Source organism: Nelumbo nucifera, chromosome 7, assembly GCF_055504915.1.
Source record: "Nelumbo nucifera cultivar China Antique chromosome 7, China Antique-T2T, whole genome shotgun sequence".
Taxonomy (NCBI): Eukaryota; Viridiplantae; Streptophyta; class Magnoliopsida; order Proteales; family Nelumbonaceae; genus Nelumbo; species Nelumbo nucifera.
The window spans coordinates 24,266,043-24,283,295 of NC_142655.1; the positions used below are offsets into that span (position 1 = coordinate 24,266,043).

At 37.5% G+C, this 17,253-nt stretch overlaps 1 protein-coding gene across 1 annotated transcript; it reads left to right on the forward strand.

Annotated features, from left to right (window-relative positions):
• The first annotated feature begins 968 nt into the window (after nucleotides 1-968).
• On the forward strand, nucleotides 969-14,255 carry LOC104593498 (F-box protein PP2-B15-like). Its single transcript, XM_010253373.3, has 3 exons — nucleotides 969-1,475; nucleotides 7,025-7,143; nucleotides 13,595-14,255. The coding sequence occupies exons 1-3, from the start codon at nucleotides 1,254-1,256 to the stop codon at nucleotides 14,088-14,090; spliced, it is 837 nt and encodes a 278-aa protein (XP_010251675.1). The 5' UTR covers nucleotides 969-1,253; the 3' UTR covers nucleotides 14,091-14,255.
• The last annotated feature ends 2,998 nt before the right edge of the window (nucleotides 14,256-17,253 follow it).

Sequence of the window (17,253 nt, forward strand, 5' to 3'; positions counted from 1 at the left end):
TTTTATTTTATTATTATAGATAACTTGGTTGATTGTACATCGCAACTTGCCAAATAAAAAGGAGGATAATATTATTACAAACCCTTTCTTGTTATAATCAACTATCCTTATACTTTTTTTTAATTTACTCTTTAATCTAAACCTGGCAATTGGGTTGGGCGGGTCGGGTTCAAGTTGGGTCAAGAAACTTTGGGTTGGGTTGCCAAATGGTAGACCCTCACCCTAAATGTTCGGGTTAGGGTTGACCCATGGGTCAATTTGAGTTATCCAAAAAATAATTAAAATTTAAAAAATGAAGAATAAATATATGAAAATTGCCAAAATTAAAGGAAATAACCTTAAAAATTCAAATATAAAATGAAAAAACTTGAACATTTAACAATTCAAATAATAAAGACTAACTACTAAAAATTAAAGAGTGGAAACTTCTAACAATGCATAAATAGTCCCAATTAGACCTAGCAATCGGGTCAACGGCTTGACCATGACCCAACCCAGTTTTTTCCGGGTTGGGTTGGGTCATTCTCAAATTTAGGTAGTTCAATATGAGAACCTAAATTTAGATAGTTCAAAAGTAGCCGAGTTTCTTGGACAAAATCAAATTCACAAAATCTTGTTACCCGAAATCCCAGACTACACCTAGATCTTTCGACCGAGCAAAGCGATGCCAAGCACACCATCTATAAGGATGAGGGTTTGACTCAGACTTGACCCATCAAAAATTTTCACTGTCATTGCAGTTCGCAGCAGAAATCTGAAATTACAGCCCCCATAATCTATTAGCAATCCCTTCTATAAACCGCATCCTCCCCGTTTCAATTTCCAAACTAATTTTATTTACTTATCAATTTCCAAACTAATTTTATGGGATACTGAATAATAATCATCGAATGAATAGGAATGGGCTGCAACACAGCTTGGATTAAACACTTATTTGGGGATTATTCAACCAAAAACCAAATAAGTGCTTCCTGGTGTGGTTCTTAGCCTAGGTCAATTACAGGGGAGGTTTTTATTAAATATCAAAAGAGAGGTTTATATGATTGTCGGAAAATTTAAGGGTGATTTTTATATTCTACCCAGAACTCACAAAGCCGTTTGTCGTCCATTTAATATTGAAAAGTCTTGGCGTTGCCCAATGACGGTTTAGTCTAAAGCCCATTACTCAAACCTTTATTCTTCCATGGAAGTATAGAACCAGATTTCAACATCCTCTCTTTCGCTCAAAATCTTTGTCCATCGATCAATCTATCATGGCCTGTTTGGAAAATCCATCTGCTCTTTTACCCCCTTGCTTATTTCCAAGAAAGAAGACACTCGTACCCACTTCGGAATCTGGTGATGATCATGAGAAATTGCTGCCACCGGATTACCAGGAAATTCTCAAAAGGTCGGGTTCTCAGGTCAATTCTTGGACGAAGAAGGAGATCTACAGAAATCTATGCGATGGTATACTCATCGATGGCGATAGGAAGGTAAACCATTAACCCCCCCCCCCCTCTGCTTATTCGTTTTTTTTTTTTTTTCTTTGAAAGTTTCTCTTGAAAAATCAAATAATTTCATGTAATTCTTCATTCTCTGAAGAAGGAAAAGGGATTTTTTTCTTGATGATGCTCTTCGTTAAAGAAACTGCATCATACACTTGCAAAAAAACTTCGTAGAAAGCAATTTGATGTGGTTCCCACTTTATATGTAAAAGAATAGAGGTAGGAAGATTTTATTGTTAAGATAGGAGGAAGATGCTGCAATTTGTGCAATTTTTGCACCAATATCCAGTTGTAAATTGGATGATGCAATTAAGACAGGATTATTGGGGATGGATCATAGGATGGATATGTAGAGGAGTTGAGGGATGATATGGTCTGTTATTGCCTTTTCTCTAAGCACAACTATATCATTTAACTTGTACACTAGATCATTTTTGATATCTCTGTAATTATTCTTTTATGAGAAGACAGAATGGTTCTTTCATTCTTTTCTAGTATAAATACTGATTTTCCGGGTGATGTCTTCATTGCAGACACACTCATACAGATTCTCTTGTTTCTCTCTTCCACTTGCTTTAGGCTGCTAATTTTCTGGTTTTATTTTCTGTACGAAGAATCCTTTTCTTCTCTGTTTGCGGAGTGGTACTAGGGCTATTTTGATCAGCCCTAATCTGCTGATTTCTTGAAGCTGCGCAACCGGATTTTAGTTTTCCTGTTTCCTCTATCAATAGCAGTTAGTTCAAGTGAAAACTTGAATTTTAGATTGCCTGGACCCATTATTCATTCAGCTGTTATCCATTGCTGATTTGGATCTCGATCTGATTTGAGAGAGTTTTGATCTCTCTTTTGGGTTGCAACCTGTTACAGTTTCCATATATGGACAGGTTATGGATTCTTTCTTTGAAATCGTGGTCCCTTCATAGATATTCTAATTTGATTTACTGAGAGTTTTGGGGTTTGTTATACTTGTTTCTACAAGTCATTGCAGGAGTTAGTCATTTCTATTTTGGATATTTTTTTTCTAATTTCCTCATTGGACTGCCGACCCAAAATACCACCTCCAGCCACCACAAACCACAAACTGACGTCCATTAGGCTATGTTTGGTTTGAAGGAAAAAGTAGGGAAAAAAAGGGAAAGGTAGCAGTGCTTTAAAAATTGACCCAGAATCGGAACCGCTTTGGCCACCGGTTTCCAGTCAGCGGTTCGATTGTCTGGTCTGAACAGATGACCTATTCAAATTTTAATAAATAAAAAATATTAAAATAAAAACCGTTGTTTGGGTCTAACAAGTTGACGGTTTGACCATCCAGGTCAGCAGGTTGCTGATCAAGATAGCAGTTTTTAGCAAGATTTTTATTCAAGGGTGAAACGGAACTGGTTGACTAACAGTTTCTTGGCCAAGTGGTCTGATTGTCTGGGTCAATGATGGTTGGAAAACCATGATATGACCCAACTGAATTTTTTCTAACCTTAACCCTACCCATCACAGAAAATTCTGAAACCAACATCCAAGCACCTCACCTGATTGTATACATGGATTGGATCAACACATCATAGTTATATTCTTCCGCTGTTTAACATAATAAACATATCCCCTTACTCTTAGAGATTATTACGCCCTTATTAAACAAAACCTTTTAGTGTCCAAAAACCCCCTATGAAATCGCAATAGAAGCAATGTAAATCTATGTGGAATCTTAATGGAATGAATGGCTTTCAGCTGGATATCATGGCATAATCTTCCATATGGACATGGTTTTTCTACAAAGACATACAGCCAATTTATAGACTGTTTAGGACTAAAAATATATAATGGGGAGGTTGCTCTAACCTCCCTTCCCCATAACTGTCTCCCTCTATATAAGGGGGAGAGAAGAAAATTGGTGGTCGGCAGATTGGAAGATAGAGAAAAGAGAGGAGATAGAGAAAAGCGAGAAAAGAAAGAGAGAAAGGAAAGAATAGAAAAAAAATAGAGGAGGGGATTTGTTGATTGAAGAGGATAAATATACACAGGTGCAGATTTTATTTATTTACTTGTGTTATTTTATCTCTTATCTTCTATCCTTAAACTTTATCTACTCTCAATCCTTCTCTCTCTCTCTTTCTAGAGTTTTATTGAACTCCAACTCTTATCTCTCTTATCTCAATCGTTTTCTTATATATCCGGTGGATTCTATTCACCACAAAATGATGTATAAAATAAAAAAAAAAGGGATTAGTATTGGGGAGCCTATGATATCTCGATGGATCCTATCCATCCCGAACTAAAAATGGGACAGGTGTGCTGATCTGTAACAGTACTTTGCCACCTATTGCACATTACTGTCTTCCTAAAAATAGAACAGGTGTGCTGGTTTAGCAATTTGCCACCTGTTGCAAACCTGAAAAGGGGGACACATGTTACTGTGGCAACTTATATTGCCACTTGTAAATGGCAAGATACTGGGTCCCACTGTTAGTGGATCTTATCCACTTAAAAGGGGGACACAGCATGTGTTGTAGACCTGAGAAGGAGGACAAATGTACCGGTTTGCTATAGCTAATATTGCCATTTGTAAATGATAGACCCTTAGGACCCCACTGTTTCAGTTTGTTGCCTACTGTTATAAAGGGATCCACTGTCATATGAGGTGGATCTTATCCATTTTAAAAAGATGAATTACAATACCCCCTGAACTAGTTAAGATTCAATCACTGGTTCTTATCCACCTCAGTTATAAAAAATATATATCTAAATAGATAACTAAAATATAATATGAATTCCCTCTATATAAGGGGGAGAAAAGAAAATTGGTGGTCGACAGATTGGAAGATAGAGAAATGAGAGAAAAGAAAGAGAGAAAGGAAAGAACAGAAAAAATAGAGGAGGGGATTTGTTGATTGAAGAGGATAAATATACACAGGTACATATTTTATTTATTTATTTTTATTATTTTATCTCTTATCTTCTATCCTTAAACTTTATTTACTCTAATCCTTCTCTCTCTCTCTAGAGTTTTGTTGAATTCCAACTCTTATCTCTCTTATCTCAATTGTTTTCTTATATATCCGGTGGATTCTATTCACTATTCACCACAAAAGGATGTATAAAATAAAAAAAAAAAAGGATTAGTACTGGGGAGCCTCTGATATATTGGTGGATCCTATCCACCCCAAAGTATTTCAGTAGGTTAACACAGTGTTGTCAATACACATACAGTGGGACAGGTGTGCTGATCTGTAACAGCACATTGCCACCTGTTGCACACTACTATCTACCTAAAAATAGAACAGGTGTGCTGGTTTAGCACTTTGCCACCTGTTGCAGACCTAAAAAGGGGGACATATGTTACTGTGGCAGCCTATATTGCCACTTGTAAATGGCAGGCTGCTGGGTCCCACTGTCAATGGATCTTATCCACTTAAAAAGAGGGACACCACATGTGTTCCAGACCTGAGAAGGAGGATAGATATATTGGTTTGCTGCAGCCAATATTTCCATTTGTAAATGACAGACCCCTAGGATCCCACTGTTTCAGTTTGTCTCCAACTATTACAGAGGGACCCACTGTCATATGAGGTGGATCTTATCCACTTTAAGAAGATGAATTACATTACCCCATGAACTAGTTAAGATTCAACCGGTGGATCTTATCCACCTCGGTTATATAAAAATATATATCTAAATAGATAACTAAAATATAATTTGAATTCCCATTATCAAATCAAACTAGTGGGTCACACCTGTCAGCGGGACCCACTATCTATTTAAGTTTTAAATCTTAAAGTGGGTCATGCCAACTATCAAATTAAACTAGTGGGTCTCACTTGTCAGTGGGGCCCACTATCAAAATATTTAAGTTTAAAACCTTAAAGTGGGTCATGCCTACTATCAAATCAAACTAGTGGGTCCCACTTGTTAGCGGGGCCCATTGTCAAAATATTTAAGTTTAAAACCTTAAAGTGGATCGTGCCCACTATCAAATTAAACTAGTGGATCCCACCTGTTAGCAGGGCCCATTGTCAAAATATTTAAGTTTAAAAACTTAAAGTGAGTCATGCCCACTATCAAATCAAACTAGTGGGTCCCACTACCAAAATATTTAAGTTTAAAACCTTAAAGTGGGTCTGCCCACTATCAAATTAAACCTTTGGGTCCCACTTGTTAGTGGGGCCCATTGTCAAAATATTTAAGTTTAAAACCTTAATGCCCATTATCAAATCAAACAAGTGGGTCCCATTTGTCAGCGGGGCCCATTGCCAAAATATTTAATTTTAGAACCTTAAAGTGAGTCATGCCTACTATCAAGTCAAACTAGTGGGTCTCACTTGTTAGCGGGGCCCACTGTCAAAATATTTAAGCTTAAAATCTTAAAGTGGGTCATGCCCACTATCAAATCAAACTAGTGGGTCTCATCTGTCAGTAGGGCCCACTATCAAAATATTTAAGTTCAAATGGGTCATGTCCATCATCAAATCAAACTAGTGGGTCTCACCTGTCAATGGGGCCCATTGCCAAAATATTTAAATTTAAAATATTAAAGTGGGTCATGCCCATCACTAAATCAATATAGTGGGTCCCACTTTTTACTGATTAACGGGACTCACTGTTAAGATGTATAAGTTTAAATACATAAATACCCAATGGTATATGAGTCCCATGATTTATCTACCAATTGTGGGGGCCCATTCATTGCTATAACCCACTAAGAGTCCAAGTTGATGGGACTGCTTATACCTGTTATTAGGTTTAACCCTTACAAAGTAGCTCTTTGACATAAAATCAAAATCAAAGGGTATTCCCTTTAAGGAATATAATTAAGGGGTTTTAGCAGACATAGTGCATACTTACACACCTGAATAGGAAAACCCTAATTCTACTCAAGTTTTTTTTTTTATGAATTATGATCAAAAGATAGACATACTTTGATTGCTTTTAATGTTGGTCCATTACCTATGTCTCAGTTTGGAAAGACTACAAATACAAATTTATATATACATGCAAAATAATACAAAATAAAAGGTTTTACTCTCTACAAATTTGTATTTTATTCCTTCCAAACTGAGCCTAAGAAGTTTATGGTCAGCTAATACATGATTAATGGATTGGATTGGATTTGGATGTTACAGATTGGGCTGTTGTTGCTTTCAGATTGAATTTAACCAAATCCTGTCCATTTTGAAGGTTACAGGCAACATCCAAGATATGAGTTTGGCACAACTGTTCATTGTTGATTGCATGTATAGCAACATCTATAGCATCCCAATACATAGGTCATTATCATCATCCAAGCCTTGTCCCAATCGTATGGGGTTGGCTATATGAATTCTCTTTCGACATTCCGTTCTGTTCATTGTCATATTAATTGTTAAACTATTGATGCTTAAATCATTTCTTGCTTACTCGTAGCCCTTTTAACCCCTTTAACTTGCAATAAATCACAGAGGATAGAATACGTAAGTCTTAAAAAGAGAAAAATGAATAAATATTTGCTTCTATGGGAACAAGTTCATAAAAGAAAGCCAATTAAATACATTTTTCTTTTCTAATGGCAGTTCTTTTCACTGGAAAAATCAACCGGTAAGAAATGCTGCCTGCTGAGTGCAAGAGAGCTTGAGATTATATGGGAAAATGACAACAGGTATTGGGATTGGATACCATCAACAGAATCAAGGTTAGTTTTTCTTTCCAATCCTCTGAAAAATGAGAAATGTTTTTTTATCCATCCATCTTCCTTTCCAAGGTAAAACGGTCCAGATCTGTTGTACTTACACTTTGCTAGTCGTACACTGACCAATGGGAATTCATCAAAATTCACAGTGGTGGATCCATTGGTCAAATTCTAGTATCATACCTTTCTTTCATATTTGAGAATTTGAGCAATCAAAACTACCCCATGAATTTTGATGAATTCCAATTAGTTAATTACAACTTATCATAAAAGTGTAAGCTTAAGTGTAAGAGATTTGGACTGAACAAAAGGGTGCATTGTGTTTCCATGCAATGTTTATCAAAGAATAGGACTGTAAACAGGTTGGGCTGTGATTAAACTGACTTGGATTCAAATCTGATTCCATTGTCTGAACCCCTAATCTGTGATTGAGCAAGAGTCCAATTGAATCTTACAACAAGTAAATCTGAATTCTATCCAACCATGTAGATTCAATTCAACTAAGTTTCGTTTCACGGACTAGAGAATTAGTTTTGTCACTTTGTGAATAGCCCTCACTAACGAAAGGGCTATTCACAGGTCAGATTAGGTTAGAATCGTGGCCCCATAAGATTGACTCAGGTTTGATAATCGTATTCTATTTCGTCATGTTGGGTCATTTTCAATTAGACCTGTTTGATCGCGGGAATAGGGATCTGGAATCGGAATCAGAATGGGCTATTCCAATTCCATTTGATTGGCTGGACGGGATTGGAGTCCCATTCCCATTCCCATTCCTTCTGAAATAACACTCCCCCATTTGAAGGACTGGCCCTTCCCTGCCCTCCCTCTCCCTTGGGAATAAAATTTCATTCCTGCTGATTTTCATTCCCATTCCCATTCCTGTCAGAACCAAGTAGACCATGGGAATAGAACATTCCAATCTGGTTCTGAAGGATTTCGATTCCGATTGTAAACCAAACGGGCCCTTAATGTCTTGGGCCAAACCAAAGCTATTGACAAACCTATGTTGATGGGCCAAACAAAAGAACTATAATTAAACATAATTACCAGTGTTCTCTTTAACTCTGTCAGCGTGCACTTGTGTTGCACCACCCATCCCAAGCCTGGGTTAAGGAGGGTTATGTTAGGTTAGCAATCAGGCACTATAACTATTTTCCATACTCATGATCAAGGATCCAATTCATGGTTCAAAGTATTCATACATCTTTGTATTTTGACACAGGTGTATTGGTACTTTAAACCATGTTATTTTATTTTTTTTAGTTTTTTTTTCAAGTTTCGATTTTAAACATGTATAAATAGGTGTATCGGGGACCAAAAGATATGATATGATACGTTTGATACGGGGCATATCATATTGATACTTTGAACCTTAGATGAAATGGCTGAAGTACTAAACACATTCAAGAGGAGGTCCTATGGTGTATTGGCTGATTGTTTTAATTGGTGAAGCAAATGAATCATTAAAGGAGAAAGGATGGAACACTTCCATAGACTTTAATCAGTGTATTGCTTTATTCATGATGCAACCCTTCAAGGCCCGGATGCTCCTTTCCTTCTCGTGGAATATTCTATTATTCCTTACTTTCCAAGCTGTCCAAATCAAAACTGCTCTTGCACACCTCCACATACTTCTTCCTCTTTTCTGGGGCCAAGATAAGGTAGACGGGTTGAACAGCAAGTTTATTTCTGATGGTGTCTCTCACATGCACCAAAATAAGGAGAAAAGCCAAACCCAAAGCTCTACAGTGACATCACAAGAAAGAAATAAATGATAACAGTCCTCACTATGAGATTTGCAAAGAGTGCACTAGTTTGGAGAGATATAGAGAAAGGGTCTTCTCTTTTATAAGTTATCCAAGGTATTAACTTTCCCATGGCACACATCCAAACAAAAAACCATTACCTTAGGGGGGAACCGGCCTAAACTAGACTTCTTTAGCAGGGAAGGCCTGTTGAGAGGAGGTGTTGCAAAGTGACTTTGAAAAGGAACCATAAGAAAAGAACCCTTTGGGGTAAGGGGTCCAGATTCTTTAATATGACAACGAGGGATCCAATCACACTTTATCAAGGAGGCAAAGCAAGTTAGACATACAATTAAAATTTCCACCCCTTTACCCTCTATGAAAACCGAAGTCCCAAGACAAAGCCAACAGGTTTAAAGGAGAAGGAAGGAATTTTGAGATCACCTCACTTTTATACAATGAAATAGGAAACAATGAGAGAAAAAAAATCTTAAAGCCAGCTCAAATGTCTTACCAAAAACGAACAGAAGTACTAAAACAAATATCATACCTGACACAATTGAGGAATTATGGTAGGATTCTGTTGATTACCTTCCAAGGTGTTGCCGAGTTAGCTCTCCTTGATGCACTAGTATCATTTCCATTTTTTGAGCAACTATGAATACTTTTCACTACTTCATGCCAAAGTCTTTTTCACTCCAAGGCGACTCCCACAACCACTTCCCTAGCATAGCCACATTCTTTTTTATCACATTCCTTAATCCTAAACCTCCTTCCTCTTTTCTTCTACCAACAATCTCCTATCTAACCAAATGATGTTTTTTTTTCATTTTCCCAGTTCCCAAAGAAAGTCTCTCATCAACTTCTCTAGCTTCTTCACTTCCCTAGGCAGTATCCTAAAGACAAAGAAGTAGTAAGTAGGTAAGTTTCTATGATTGGAGTCCAGAACCTATTCTCCCTAGGATTTGCTCCTAAGGAAAGCCCTAAGTAGGATATAGGCCAAGAAGAAGTAGAGCAAACAAGACAAAGTGCAATAGCCTTAATGTGTTTGTCCATAAACTTCTGCAGACTTTGAAGAATTTTATACACTTTATACACTACAACTACTTCTACATCAATCAACAATAGGAACAGGATGCACCCCAACCTCCAAAAACGTCATCTAACAAACCCACGATCACCCATGCAGTCATAGCTAATTCCCCCTTCAATGAATCATTCGAATTCTCAATCCTATTACGTTCAACTCATTCATGATTCAACTACAAATTTATTTATTTATTTTGGGTAATGATTCAACCACTGACATAGAAAACCTCTACATTGCCACAAAATGAAGCACTTAGATTAAGTATGTGTTTGGAACGGTGGGCGTTTATTCACTAAACGTTTGCACTTGATTTGTTTACAAAACCGAGAAAAGCACTAATGAACCTGTTTATTGACACTTAGGTGCCACTATGCACCATTATGCACCACATCAGTAAAACAATGAATAAATGCCTACCCGCCCCAACGGTAGGCATGCACATAAATCAATGCCTACTTTTACAAGTCTCTATGTGTATGGATCCGCATAATGGGGGAAATGTTGAAGTGGCACCTATGTGGCAGTGTTTATTCAGTAAATGCCCACAGTTCAAAACACGCTAAGAAATTGGTGCAAGCAACCTCCAAAATAGTGTTCTGTAGCCATTCTACCAACAAGCCGAATGCAACCATGTCTGGCCAATAGCCAAGGCTCAACCCAGATGAGCAAAGTGGCAATACCTTGTGGTTGGTGTTGTTGGTGAGAGGTAGTTTGTGGATTGTAGATGCTAGTGGTTGTTAGTGGTTGGGTGGTACGTGGAGTGCAAACCTCTATCACGTTTTTTGAGTATGCGGCACATTAACACATTGAGAACTGAGCAATGGACAATAATGGACAGAATTGGATTTTGGGCTCAGTTTGGAATGAGTACAAATACAAATATGTAAAATGCAAATACATACAAAATAATACAACATGTAAGGTTTTACACTCTACGTCAAGGTTTTTAAAACCCAACCGGTGATTGAACAGGTCAAGGGTTCGGTTACTGGTTTGAACAGTCCGATCATTCGGCCTGTTTTGATAAAAAAATAAAAAATAAATAAAATTTTGAAAAACGGTCAAAACTGTTCGAATAGTTAATCGGTCGGTTTAACGGTTTTCTTACCAAAATCAACGGTTTTGGGGAAAAACAAAACGATCATGTGATCGGTGACCGGTTTTCTAGTCTGACCATCCGGTCCGATTTTGAAAACAGTGCTCTACGTATTTGTATTTGTATTTTTTTCAAACTGAGACTTAGGCTGCGTTTGTTTCCAATGCAAACGCAAATATGTACCTTGCATATTTGCCTTCATCTTGGTTCATGAATGCAATGTTGGTTCATAGCTTAGTCTGTTTTTTGTACTCTTCTCATTTGTTTGGAATTGAGGTAAATGTGCATACAAATTTGCTAGCGTTTGGTTGACATCGATGCAATCTATGAAAGCAAACATAAATGCTCTAACTACCTATTCTCCATTGTGTTGAACTTTTGGTCAAATAACCATCAGACCAGCTTCGATCAAATTTGGACCGTCCATTCTAACCAAGATCACATCATAAGAGGATCGTGTGCTCCTTTTCGAAACTCCTCTTCTTCTCTCTTTCTTCTTTCTTCTTCTTATTCTTCTTCCTTCCTCTCTGATCAATCAATTCGGTGCTCTCTCTCTCTCTCTCTCTCTCTCTTTGAATGTTAAATAAATGGAAGCTGGGAGCTTGGGACTCTAGTGTTATTCCAACCTAGGACCTGCAAAACACTACATTTCTTTATTCAATGACTTGATCTGGCTTATATTTAATCGGTGCCTACCGTTTTCATTGTTGTTGCTGATGGCATTTGATCAGAGCTCCACCTAAAAAGACCTCCGACAGTTAGATGTCACTCGAACGACTATTTTTGTTCGGTCGAACAACACCACAAATATATACTCTATTTACATCGTTAGTCAAAGAGAGTAAGTTTGCATCTAAAAAATCGATGCAGTAATGCACTCTTCCAAACAAACACTCACAAACGTAAAAATACCTCGATTCAGCGTTTGTATCGCAAAGAAAAGAAAGGCAGCCTTAAAAAAAGAAAAAAAAAAAAAACTCCCAAAACTCCCATATAATGTCAAATGCTAATGGATTTGGACGAAATGCAGGCGTTTGGTTGATGTCTTTTTTTGTCTTGTCTCTCCATCTCACTTAAGAGACCATCCTAAAAGCGTCAATTTCACACACATTTATCAAGAATTAAAGTTTCGTTAGTTCGTTACGGGCATGGATGTTTGACGCGTGTCGAGTTGTTATTCGTGGAATAGATTCGCTTTACCCCATGCTCGCAAGCTCCCACTATTGTCACTCTGTCATTTGTAATCATTGTTGCAGTTGCTTGTTTTTCAAGTTTTATCTTTTGTGAACATTATCCACGGTTTCACCTTTTAGTGAATTTGTGAGCGTACAGCAAGGTTTTTAAAATCGGATTGAATATGGAACTATTCTGGGTCCGGTTCCCATTCGAATGGTCCGACCATCCAGTCTGAATGGATAATTTGCTCAAATAAAAAATAAATTAAAATTTTAAAAACAAAAAAATGGCCAAAAACTGTTTTTGGGTTAAACAGTTTGATGATTCGACCACCTAAGTCAGTAGTTTACTAATCAAATCAATGGTTTTTTAGCTAAAAAACAATTTTGGGGTTAAACAGATGTAACCAGTTGTTGATTTTTTGATCTGACCATCTAATCCGGTCCAATTTTGAAAGCATTGAAGCACAGGTATAGTAGTGCTCAATACAGTAGCGCTTATGGACTGATCATTCCAATAATTTGTAATAAAAAGATTAGCCCTTCGGGGTATCAATTTAGGATCCCACAATTGATTTTGGAATACAATAGCATTGCACGCAAGCCATAAGTACAATAGGACAACAAAGAATTTGGTGATGGCCATAGCTGCCTAGAGACTGCAATCCAATGGTATGGATTGCAAAGTGGATTATTTCCAGCACAGCCCAGAAGCCCAACCTGTTATTTCCAGCACAGCCCTGAGCCCGTATAGCTCAAGGTTCGTCAGGCCGGGCTGGGGCCGTGCCAAAAAGAACATGAATTAGCATTGAAGAAGTAAGCTTTTCAGCTAATAACAAAGATTTCATAGATGAAAATCAGTGTTTGTCTATACTTGGTGCAGCAAGCATTTTATGGTATCAAGTAATCCCCAGATAAGAGAGTACTTTGAAATGTGGTTGTGCATTTCTACTTAAGGGAGTGTTTTTTTTTCGGATTTTGAGAGGGGGGAAAGTTAGTCAATGAGTTTTTGGTTTCTATTGATCAAAAATCTCATGTTCTTTTTTCAGATTTATGTGGGGATCTGAAAAGTTTATTTTCTTGGATACTATTTATTCGGATAATTGATATCCATCTCCTAGGTAGGTAATTAATTTTCCCACTAGGGGAAAAGTTGCCGGCACTTGAATGGGACAAAAATGCCTTTTTCAATAAATGGATTTTTATGGCCATTGCCTTATTTACATGAAAAATAAAAGAATATGGTACTCAGATAACTTACCGAAACGAATGTGCCTAAGTCAAATAGGTTATTTTGAGTAAAAATGTAGAATCCCCAAAATAACAATTTTGATGTATCGTACAGGTTCAAAGAGGTGGTTCACCTAAAAGAGGTATGGTGGATGGATATCACTGCAGCGATTCCTTCTCGCATGTTATCCCCGGAAACAAATTATGTTGCTTGTCTCGTCGTGAATTTTGATAGAGGAGCGTATGGGCTAGATAGAGAACCGTGGGAGATCAAAGTTTCTTACAGAGGAAAGATATTATCTCAGTCTCGTCAGAATATAGCTTGTAATGTGAAGGAAGGTGTCGATCCCAGAGTGGCTCTTCAAATAAAGCGCCTCCATTTTCTGCACCGTATAAAGATGTTGCCTAATCCGCCGTCTGAACCTGATATCAAGTATCCGTGCAGAAGAGATGGTAGTCAGTGGTTGGAGATCGAGTTGGGGGAATTTACTACCGAGGGAGATGATGGGGAGGTGGTGATAAATGTGAAGGAAACAAGTAACTATAATCGCAAAACAGGGATTACCATTGAAGGAGTTGAGTTTAGACCACAGCATGGACACACACATTGAACCGTGAGTATCTCTGGTTTGTAGTTATTTTTATCATGTTTATTCTCTGCAGATTGGTTGACTTGAGCTGCACCCAACTGGGCAAAATCCTTCCATGATCAATGAAAAACATTTTATTTACATTTTTCATTATTTTAAAAAGTTTAATTCAATTTTGCTTGTTTGTCATGCCTTTAGTTATAATCTCTTTGCAAGTAATCACAGTGGTGAATCTATTTAATTATAAAAGGCATGGTATTTAAAAATGGACAGAGTAATGTTAGGAAATGGTCATCTTCATATATAAGCATATTTGATCTGAGCACCCATTAACTTCTATTTTTATCATGTTGGGTCGTTTTCAGTTAGGGGCTCCTCAGTTCAGGTCAAGGTTCAAGTTGAGCCAAACCCAGATCAGTGACAAACCTACATCTGATTAAAATAATCTTGAATTTGATCTAAATCCAATCCATTTACAGCCTTAGGTGGACCGTAGTCCATGTCAGTGATGGTTTGCTGTTCATGAATGGCGTTTGCAGCTATGGGAGAAGAACTTTCAATTTTGGATTGACGTTTGTTAATGGCGGATTTCTTCTTCCTAAATCTAGCCCCTCTCCCTTATTCTCTGATCTCAATCAAGGTTCTAAATATGGATATGGGGCATATTGGACAGTACCGGTCTTTTTTTTATTTTTTTCAAAATCAGTTCAGGGGGGCCAGTTTAAGGCTCTTTTACTCTCTGAATTGGTCAAAACCTCGATACACCCTCTGTAGGGGCATATCGGAGTACTTCCGATACGGTACATATCGACCGATACAGGTCAATACGTGTTGTTACTTTGAACCTTAATGTCAATTGGATAGACCCCCTTATTCTCTCTCTCTAATGTCATTTGACATGGAGGTATTTGGAAGATAAAACGTCTCCTAACGAAAGTTGTATATTCTTTGAGAAAAATGAAAATAAAATATAAAAAAAAATGGAAAAGGATTTTGAAGGAGGTAGAGAGGATGAAGAGAGCTTCTGACATCAATGACATTGCTTCATTATATCACTGTTTCCAAAATCGGACCGGATTGGACGGACGGACAGGAAAAGCCAGGAACCAGTCATTTGACCGGTCCCATTTTCCTTCAAAACTGCTTTTTCCCCCAAAACCATTGATTTTGGTCAGCAAGCTGCTGAATCGGTTGATTAACCGTTCGAACGGTTTGACTGTTTTGCAATTTTTTAATTTTTTTTATTTTTTTATCAAAACAGGCCAGCCGTTCGAATCAGTAACCGGACCCCTGACCTGTTCAATCACTGATTCGTTTTTAAAAACCATGCATTATATAGATATATAAACGTTTTTTGAAGCAACTCTTACTATATTATCAAAATACTTTTTGACTCGATTTTGTTTTTCACTGCCCAAAGTAGCAAAGCTCGAGAGCAAAAGCTTATGCAAACATAAATTCTCTTGCTAAATAAGCATAGTAATATACATATATGCATACCTACATCTTTTAATTAAGACCCATCTATTGACCATTGGTGCCAGAATCAAAAGAAAAATAGCAATAATCAAAGGGTAAAATGTGCAAGCTCAAAGCCTTCTCCTTAAAAGATCTTATCGCGTTGGTTTGTCAATGAAATGATTATATAAAATAGGATTAGAAGTTAAGATCTCCCTCTCACCATATGGGAGTCTCCCTCTCGCCGTATGTGTGAGTTCCACCTCCCCCCTCAATCTTTACTATCTTCTACAATCAATTACCACAGTTATCCATTTGGTTCAGAATGGTTAGATAACACTTCTGGTATTGTTCTCATAAATTGGATTGAAGAACATCGGGTCCATTTGGTTAACAGTCAAAATTGAAATTGGAATCGAAATCAAAATCCATCAGAATCAAGTCGAATGATTTATTCCCCATAATCTATTTAGTTAAGACATGAATCAAAATGGGAAATGGAATCAGTTGGGGGGGAGGGAGAGGAAATGGCTATTCTCTTAAATGGAGGAATGTCATTTCATCAAGAATGAGAATGGGAATAAAATTTCGATTCCACCAAACCAAACAGTTGGAATTGGAAAGAATGATCCATTCTAATTCCAATTCCATACTCTTATTCCTATGAACCAAACAGGTCCTAAGTTCCCAACCAATATGCTCTGCAACTAAGGAAAGAGATACAGCCGATATTCAAGATTGTGACAGGATTCTCATCTTTTGGATTCTCTCTGATGAGCCTTATTGCCTGAAAGTGGTGAGAGAAGCCTTGTTGAAAAGCCGGGGTCTAAGAGATGAGAATGAATTCAGATCTCCTGCCTACGAGAATGCTACCCATATGACACTACAATTGTACATTAGGAACATGGATGTCTCCATAAATGGTAACATTCGAATACAGGAGATATTCTTAATGTACAGCTATAATGAGGCATGGGTAGGTGTGGGTAAGAGACCTGAACTGGATAAGAATGTAGTCTCTAATTGATTTTTATGATGATTTCTACCATGTTAAATTTCCTAGTAAAACAAAACGAGATGATGTGTACATAAGACGCCCGCTGATCTTCAATGATGATTATGTCATTGTGAAGAGGGCTAAACTAAAATAAACAGCCTCATTATTCTTACAAGCTTGATAGGATTGACCTTTGGATCCACATCCTTGGTCTCTGATCAGTGAGCCATGTGAAGCGACCAACAAGGAAGTTGAAGGATGGAGCGAATTTATCAGCTGACTCGAGATTAATTTCTGTACAGAGATTCGATTTTTAGTGAAGGACGTAAAGTACACCGTTGAACAACTAGGTGATTATGATCAATTTTCAATATGACTATGAATACTTAGCATGTTTTCGATGAGTCCGGATTTCTTGTCCACGTTTATCACAGTCATACATGGAGAACATCTCATCCTCTGCATAATATTATACAGGGAGAGATGTTTCCAATTCACGGGGAATAGTGTGTTGTGAATAGACGTGGGCAGGAGATCTAGACTCGTTTTCGATAGGGGAAACTTGGAGGAATTGATGCCGATACAAAAGGGGGCTAGTGATGCTTAGGTGGGATGTTGGAAGTTTTGAATTGTTGTAGGCGCATGGTGGAAGTTTTCCCTTTTTATTATTTATGTGGGGGATTGGTCCATGTTTACGAGATGTGTTCGATCAAAGAACTAGAACAATCA